The following is an 8,767-nucleotide window of genomic DNA, read 5'->3' on the forward strand; positions in this document are numbered from 1 at the left end:
GTCATGAGATTCTACTCAGAGAGCAACATTCCCAGGTCAACTCTCCCTTCACAGAAGAAATGCTTCCTTCTGGGGTTTCCCTTCTCAGCAGGTGTGGGTATACATTCCTCCAGGGGACACTCACGGGCCATTAGACCCACAGACCCCTCTCCAGCTGAACTGTAGGCAATTGTTGGCAACACTCAGGGCAAGCTCCAGCATCAGTCTGCATGACGCTAGAACGACTTATTTCCTTTATCCAACAGATACACAATATTTTTGCATATCAGCCAAGTGTTGCAGGGTACTAAGAAGATAATGATAGATAAGACACCAGCTCCCTGACCTCATGAGACTTAAATTCTATCAAGGACAAACAAACACTTAGGGAATAAACAAGAAGCAAGAAAATATCAGCTTGCAATAATTCCTGGGAAGAAGATGAAGAGGGCACATGACAAAGTGAGGCTTACCCTTAAATGAGGTGATTGAGGAAGGCCTCTCTGGAAACAGGACGTGTAAGCTGAGGGCCTCCTAAGTGCTGGGCTGGTTCTTCCCTGTCCTTCTTTTCTTTGAGTTACCTAACTGATTACCTGCAAATAAAGCCAGTGCCAGGCCAAATTCTGATTCAAATGAGGTTGCCCAATGTTTAGATGAGTTATTACAGCCGAAGTCATATGCCCAAAATTCTACCACTGAGCGCAAAGGCCTGGAGATGTGAATCGGCTTGGATCCTTTGTGGCTCAAGCCCAGTAAACACGTGATAGGGCATGAGACTGGACAATGAAGAAGGAACAGATCAGCATGGCCTTAAAGCCAGAGCAAGGAGCACAGGGCGTGTTCCAGGGGTGAGGGACAGCTGGAGACTCCCACGATCAGCTGTGTACATCAGAGTGTCTCCTTGGCAGTTTGTGGGGAACATATTATAAGTGGGATGAGGGAGCAGGTGGACAGTTAGGAGGCCATCCCAATTTAGAAAAGAGAGGATAGGGGCTTATAATGTCACCAGCAAAGGGTAGTTCGCTCTTCGTCAGAGGGGCATGGCAAATCTTTAAGGCTAAACTTCTATTTTTAATTAGAAGACTCAAATTTTCAAATTAGCCTGGCCAAAGTAGTACCAACCTAAGGGCAGGGTATAGTGGGCAGGCCAGACAGTGTTGGCTCATCAGAATGGTCCAGGAAACAGCACTGAACTGGTGGTTGGAAGACCCAGTCCCTGGGGATTCGAATCCCAGGATGTCTATGTCGGACCCAGACAAGCTTCCCCCTCCAAGCCTCCATCTCCTGTCTGCTAAAGGAGCACCCGAATACAAACTTCTCTGGCTTTAGGGGGACGAAATGGGGATATTCATCTGATCTCCAACAACTGGCAGGCAATGGCCTCCCAGGTAGCTAACAGAGCTGCAAGGGTAAAAACGAAACGCCACGTCCCACAAAGGACCTCTGCAGAGAGACAGGATGTGGAGAGAACAGAGTGTGGATTAACTAGGTGGGTGAGAAGCTGAACGGGTCAAGAGTTCTTCCCCCTTGACGTCTTCATTTTCTCTAAGATTCCTAATAGATCACCTGCAAGGAAACCAATACTATGCCAAATTCTAACTTAATCGCCTAAAGTATAACATTGGCCATGATTGCAGAAGGAGCGACACCACCACAGTGGGACAGCTTTGATACTCATCCTGGTACTGTTTCAAACAATCAGAACACCAGCTTTCACAGAACACAACTAAGAAGAATCAAGCACTGGGCAAAAGTAAAAATATGTCTTAAGTAAAAAATAAAGAAATAAAGCTTCAAGACGACTATGCACTATATTCTATTCTAATACAATTCCAATGACTCCTCGGATGTATAAAATAAGCATACTAAGTATTCTTCAATAAGGAGTGTTATTGGGTTTGTTGGTTTTGTTTGTTTTCAATAACCAGGGTATGTTTTTCATCCCAGGCTTCATTTCTTAGAATTTCACATGGTCTATTATGAAATTAAGTCAGGCAATTGAGGTACAACCAGTAGAGAACCAAGTTAAGTGGATGGGGTCAACTCCCACGTCACCTCTACAGTCAACTAATCCTAAGAAAAAAAAAATAAATGTATTCACAGTAAAACTTTCTAGAGGTACAATTAGAGTCCTGGCTGGTATTTCTTATTTCAAGAGAGCTGCTGTGGCAGAGTAGTTAGAAGTACAACCTCTGAAGCCAAACTTTCATCTATTTGAGCTTGGACAATGTACAGAAACTCTGTTCCCAGGTGCCTCAAGAGTAAAAGTGCAGATGTTAGTAGCACCTATCACATGAGGTGGTCAAGAAGGATACCTGATCTGAGGCACGGAGCACTTGCCAACAGGTAGGGAAAACTCTAGAGGTGCTAGTTATTCTGTACCTTCCTTCTAGAAAGGCGTGTGCCTTTTCCTCTAAGAGTGCCCTCATAATGCACGGCGCAATAACCTACCATGGTTTCTCACCTAACAGTGGCTTTGCACCACCTCCCGTCATCACCAAATCCTAAGCGTCTAGGGGCAGAAAGTATCTTCACTATCTCTGCACTTCCCAACTCAGATATTGTCATTGCCTGAAGTATGAAAATGCTTGAAAGAATGGCCCAAACTTTAAGTATTAATAATGACCTATTTCAGTTCAAACGCATGCTACCAGAATTTAAATTTAAAAAATTAAAACAAAACAAACAACTGGACTCCAATGGACTTAAAAAAAAAAAAAGAAAGAAAGAAAACGTTTTGGTCAGAATGACAAAGGTATTCATAGCATCTGTATCAGTGGAACATTTTTTTTAAATGCTGCATTTTCTGACAGTTCAAAGAGATTGCTATTCCACATCAATTATACTTTGAGGCCCACCACCAAATCCGGATAAGTAAGTGTATGTGAATCTTGCTGTTAACAATTTATAAAGTTGGATGTTGGAGATTGTTTTTTTGTTTTGTTTTGTTTTCTTGTTCAGAAAGGGGGTCGCTCTGCGTTTCTCATGAAAAATGAGTTAATGTGGACAGCAGTAATAAAAGGAGATTTATGGTCTTGTTCTCCATACAATTTAAATTAATTTCTTTCTGAAACCCCAAACAAAAAGCTAAATTCAAAAATGCATCGTGTTTAAATCCTACATCATAATTTACACTCCAAAAAGGGAGAAATTTAAATGCGCATTGATGGAAAGCTGATAAGAATCTGTGTTAAATTTGAGTTGAAAGTTTTGCAGCAATTTTTAATTAAAAACAGTTTCCATAGTAAGAAAATGGAAAAAAAAAAAAACCCACACAAAAAGACGTCAAGAAAATAAAATCAGTACAAGGCTCTTGCGATTTGTTTTCTGAGGCCATGTAGAAAGCCCGAAAAATAAGAGAGTTTGGAAGTTCTCATTTTTAAAACTGTACTTTTGGTTTCATTTAACATTTTCAAAATAGCTTTCCTTACCGCCACCCACCCCCTCCCCCCACCTCACCAACCTCCTGCAAAAAACTTGCAAAGTTCGGTTTTTAACCCCGAAAATCATTCATTTCCCTCCGAGCAACAGCAACATTTTTCTTTGTACATTTCTAAGGGGGGGAACAAAACCCTCCAAGTTATCACCAAGCCTTTTCCTTTTTTCCACCTATCCAAAATAACTAATCTCATTTTAACTAGATTCCATCTGAACATCAATGATACTAAGCTATTCCATGAATAAACATGATGTTACAACGTGAAGCCCTGTGACTAAAGTATATAAAAATGTAGTTGAAAGAAAAGAGGACGAAGGTCCCCCCTCCTCCCCTCTCCCTCCCCAGGGAGTTTTAGATTTGAGCTGAGGAGGGGTGAAAACCAGCCGATTTAAATTTCAAGGTCTTCATGTTTAACATTCGTCTTAAATCCTGTAAAACGAAAAATGGGAATTCTAACTAAAATCCTGGTGTGTGAGGCTTCTGATTATAACAACAGTTTTGTTTTCTGTTTTTTCCCTTTTGGAAGGGATGTGCAATACTGATAAAAGAAAATAAATATTAAAACAGAAGAACTGCATAATGGAACTCACATTTTTCTGGTCTTTCTGGCTTTTTTTTTTTTAATTAGCACGAGGCCAACAGGAAAAAGCATATACATCCTTAAAAACATCTTCATTTGAAGGGAGACATTTTAGGCCCTTTGAACCAGCAAACAAGGTATAGAAAAGTTAGCTACTCTAACAAAGATTTTTGCGACTTTACTAAATTCTAGGATAATCCCACATTAGTTAAATCCGTCCACTTAAAATGATGTTTGTTCACTATGACGTTTCCTGTGTATTTCACCTATGTTTTCATCTCATAGTACATTGTCAGTAAATGAAAAAAAATAGTGTTTTTGTTTTTATTGAAGCTTTTCACAGAACAAATTCAGAGGCTTATCGTTACATCCTATCTGACTATACGTAGAATATAATGTTAAATTATATAATTGTGCAGTTGTATTCTTCCAAAATAGGTTTGGCACAGAAAGACCACTTAAGTGCATGAATTTTGGAAGATATGGGGTCAATTCATGATAGTGTAGATAGCAGAAAAGGTAAGCCCCTTCCACTGCTGGAGAATGGCAGTAACTGACAGTGTCCCAAAGCTCAAAGAGTTAGTTCTTCTTGATTTCATTTTAAAATGGGGGGCGGGGAGACCCACATATTTCTTTATGAAATTCCATTGAGATTCTAATGTTGCAAAGAGATTCTATTTCCCAGAACAGGCAGCACCATTTAAAACACATTATTTTTGTTGTTGTTTGCTTTTGAATGCATTCCTACTCCTTTTAAAAGAGGTGAAGTCCTGTAATGTCTTAGACACTTGCTTTCCTTTGCCTGGAACCTTAGGGTTCTGGATGACCCCATGAGAAAAGAAATGTGGAGGATGTGGGGCGCACACTGGGAGTGGGAAGCAGAGCCCTAAAGCAGATTGAGCTCAACAGGGGGCAGTGGGCCCCCAAAAGCATCAAAATTGTGTTTCTCAGGGAGGGTACCTTAGTTCTCAAACTTTCCTCTTTTATCTTCTGATTCATTGATTGGCTAGTCAACACATGTTTACTGAGTAGCTACACTGTCCACTGTTCTTAGTGGCTCTAAGAACCAGCTTTCAACTAGACTGATTGTCAAGGGTCTGAACCTCTAAGTCGTCTTCACTATCAAAAGATTATTTCAGTTCCATTTGTGATTTTGAGTGAAATACCATGAGCAAGGAAGTAATGTCTGCACTCTTAACTCTATTTCATAAGACTTTCTCTTACTAAAGAAAACCAACCTGAATTTTCAGATTAAAGGGGAATTGCCCGTAATTTGCAGATAGGGAACCAAGATCCATGCCAACTAGTTAGTAAGAGTTAAAAATAGGAGTCACTCCCAATCCAAGGCTCTGTCAACTAAAACCATCCAGCTTCAGAAGGACTTTGATTTTATTTAATTGTAAGAAAATACATCAGTCCCCACAAAGAGAACAGCCTGGGGTCAGCCACGGAAGAAGAGTAGGAAGACATAGTTCTTTACTAATTTCTATCCATTAAAAAAAAAAAAAAAAGAGGTTTCTAGGAAATCTCTGCAAACTTGATTATAATTTCTTCATCGCAAACTGATTTGCTAACATTTCAATCTAGCCAAGTGTATGTTCCAAAAGGAACAGAGTCTTGAAAGTATTGCCCAAGGGTGTGTGTGTGTGTGTGTGTGTGTGTGTATTTAGAATTAATGAAATGATACTACATACTATAGGAGTGGGAACCAGAAGAGAGAGAGAGTGAGAGAGAGGAGGAGGGAACAAAAAGAAAGAGTTGAGTCACTGGAGCCCCAAATGGCTGTATGCATTGGTTAAATTCTTAAAGTGATCACTCAACAACCTCTCTGATATTGTGTGACTACGAAGAAACTCCTAACTCTTGCTGGATATCATTGCATTTTATTCTAACCAATTTGTTTCCAGGACTGAGAACCGCATTATCACAGATAACAATCATTGATTAAAGGCAGAGCGTAACTTTTCATGAAAAGTTATTTTTTTTTTCCAAAGGACACATCGTGATCAAAATTTAATACTTGCTGTTAATATTTAAATATCTTAGGAACAATTGTTTGTTTGTTTTTTCTTTTCTTTACATGAAATGAAAACAAACGCACGGCATTGGGTTCGCGACACTATTTATTGGTTGGCAAGGAAAAGAAGTGTCAGAGCAATTATCTGGATAATTATAAAAATGATCAATTAAGGGGGTGGGGGGCGTGTACAGAGGTTGGCAATAGAACACACCAGAAAATAGTTCCTAGCTCTTTACTGCCATAGGCAGAGAGGTTTAAAAAAAATCTTTAAGATTTGACATAGCCAAGCTTTCCTCTTCCAGTTCTTAAGCTGTGAAGTAGAGTTTTTCCTCTGCTCAGAGCTCAATCTTTAAAAGCAATCCCCCACGATCCAAAAGTTAGGAGTTCCTGAGTTTAGCTCTGACAAAAAATAACATGCCATTTTTGAAAAGCACACTACTGATGGCGTTCTTTTCAATGCCTTGTCTCAAATGGGAAACAAATATGGGATTGTGTAGCATGGCATGGATTTTTATGAGGGCCAGGATAGGGGAATCTTGTGAGAAGTCTCCTAGCTCAGGACTGGCCGGTGTTCCAGGCCACAAGGGCACACAGATAGCAGAGAAATCTGCCAGGGGATGGGCAAATAATCTCTTCCTGCAACTCCTCAAAAACTTTCTAACATGTGAGGTGGACACAAGTTATTTTTCAATCCTGTTGCTTTTCCAGAATGGAACCATAATGGTCCCTGCTCCCCTTTTAAAAATTAAACAGACTTTAAAGAGACTTTTTTTTTTAAATTTGCATTGCAATTACTATGTACCTGAGTGATAAGACATTTTCTGTCCTCATTCTTAAAACAAGCTATATCAACCAACAGTTCACGCGGGAATGTAAGATTCCAACACACAGTTACAAAGATCTGAAGGAAATACACAAACCACAACACACAGGCACAAAACAACACCCACAAGTATCAGTCACTACCAACTACCAACAGAGTTTGCAGGACTCTAGAAGCCAGTCACTTCTGGAAAGAGCAGCAGTACCAGCAATTATATTTAATATCTATGGTATACTGGCATGTAAAGAAATAGCAGTGATAAAGACAGCCCAGCTTTTAAAAAAACCTAAGTCCTTGTTCAGCAATTAGCCAATCAGAAAGCAGGTCACATCTTGTTAGCTGCATTAATTACATTAAATGTTATGAATTCTCTATGGCTCCGTTGATAATTCAAGCAAATTGTGTTTTATTTTATACTGCAAAACTAAACTGAGTCTCTTTCCAGAGTTAAGAGTCAATCTTCAATCTAACATTCCACCAAACCTATTCCCTAAAAGCACTTTGGCATAAATCCTCTGAGTATTTTTTTTTTCTCCTCTGCAGAGCAGACCAAATTCCTAGCAATTTCTACTTCCTAAAGTGACTTTGGTGCACCTCTAACAAACTCCTTTTCAGAACACTTCAGCACAACGCCCCAACTTACAGGTAGATGGGTGACCCAGCAGCACCAAGACCTGTCAGCTGAGCCTGCACAGAGAAAAGGTCCACTGACACCAAGTGTTTAAATTGCAGGAGAGGGGTCTGGAGTTCTGCATTGAGAAAAGTTCTGAAAGTCCTGTTCTCTCTGCTCCCAGAGTTACTCATTGCCTCCCTGGGAGGCTGAGTCTCCCTCTTTCAGGCACAAGATCCCAAATAGGCAAAAACTTAAACTGACTTTCACATTCAGCCTGCTGGTGTCCGAAGGTCCAGGCAGCGCCAGGAGAAAGTCAAGACTCCCCCTGCCCCAAGCAACTGGTTTCTGAAAGCAACACAGAAATACACACACCCATGTGGCTCTCCAGGGCTAGTTCTGAAAAGTGGGCAGGGTGACTCTTCTGCCCCCTTTACCTCAATGCTGGTGACCCTGAAAAGCAAATGCAGGTCAGAGCAGGCTTCCCCGGGGATTAGAAAACAAATAAAAATAAATAAAAGGGCTGGATGCAAATGATCACCCTTGCCATTACATCTCAAGAAACACCAACAGGAGCGACTCCGAGTTCTGGGAGAGGAACATTTCTGGGAGCAAGCGCTGGGTTGTCTCTTTGGAGATTCCAACAGAAACTGTCCCCTGCTCCAGGAGTTGCTGTCCCTCGACATCCCCCATCCAAACTAGTGGGTCTGTGCTGGCACTCGTCCCCACGTTCGGGGTGGTATCTAGTGGGACACTTCCCATATGTAGCATTCTGCCAGAAACCCCAGGAAAAGCCCGTGCACAGTTTGCAAAAAAAAAAAAAAAAAAATTACACAAACACACAGCCGGGTTGAAGTACTCACCTCGGAGCGAGACTGCAGTCTCTTGTTCATCTCATAGATGCGGTACTCTGGCTGTACCACATACGGTGTGTGTCTCCTATAAAATGGGCCGAAAGGAGATGAATAGAAGGGGTCATGCGGTGTGCTGGACATCTTGCCTGCTTGTCGGGAATCAAGCTAAACAGAGTATCAGTAACGTTTGCAGAGCACATGGGCTGTGTGCTTCGCAGTACAAAGTAGGCGCACGCACACACGCTCGCTCGCTCGCACACACGGAGGCAGCCAGGCAGGCGGAGCACAGGCTGGGAACTGCTGTCGGAGCCCTCGGTAGCTCGAGAGGAGAGGGAGAGCGGGAGGGAGGGAGGGAGGGAGAGAGGGAGGGAGAGGAGGGAGAGGGAGAGAGCAGGAGCTCCAGAGAGGGAGGGAGGGAGGGAGGTTGGTAGGGAGGAAGGGAAGGAAGGAGGGAGAGAGAGA

The 8,767-nt window shown here is 41.6% G+C and overlaps 1 protein-coding gene across 8 annotated transcripts in view; it reads right to left on the reverse strand.

The window, feature by feature from the left end:
* Positions 1-8,764, reverse strand: part of LDB2 (LIM domain binding 2) — a 334,861-nt gene extending 326,097 nt beyond the window's left edge. For 6 of the 8 annotated variants that reach the window (XM_012807460.2, XM_003793491.3, XM_003793492.2 and 3 more), the window contains exon 1: positions 8,315-8,764. In XM_012807460.2, coding sequence (XP_012662914.1) covers positions 8,315-8,446 — 132 coding nt within the window. In that variant the 5' untranslated portion in view covers positions 8,447-8,764. The remainder of the gene's footprint in view (positions 1-8,314) is intronic. The other 2 variants (XM_023515320.1, XM_023515322.1) reach the window with 1 other exon arrangement.
* Between the last annotated feature and the right edge of the window lie 3 nt (positions 8,765-8,767).

This window comes from Otolemur garnettii, unplaced genomic scaffold (genome assembly GCF_000181295.1).
Source record: "Otolemur garnettii isolate 467f Iridium unplaced genomic scaffold, OtoGar3 scaffold00069, whole genome shotgun sequence".
Lineage (NCBI taxonomy): Eukaryota > Metazoa > Chordata > Mammalia > Primates > Galagidae > Otolemur > Otolemur garnettii.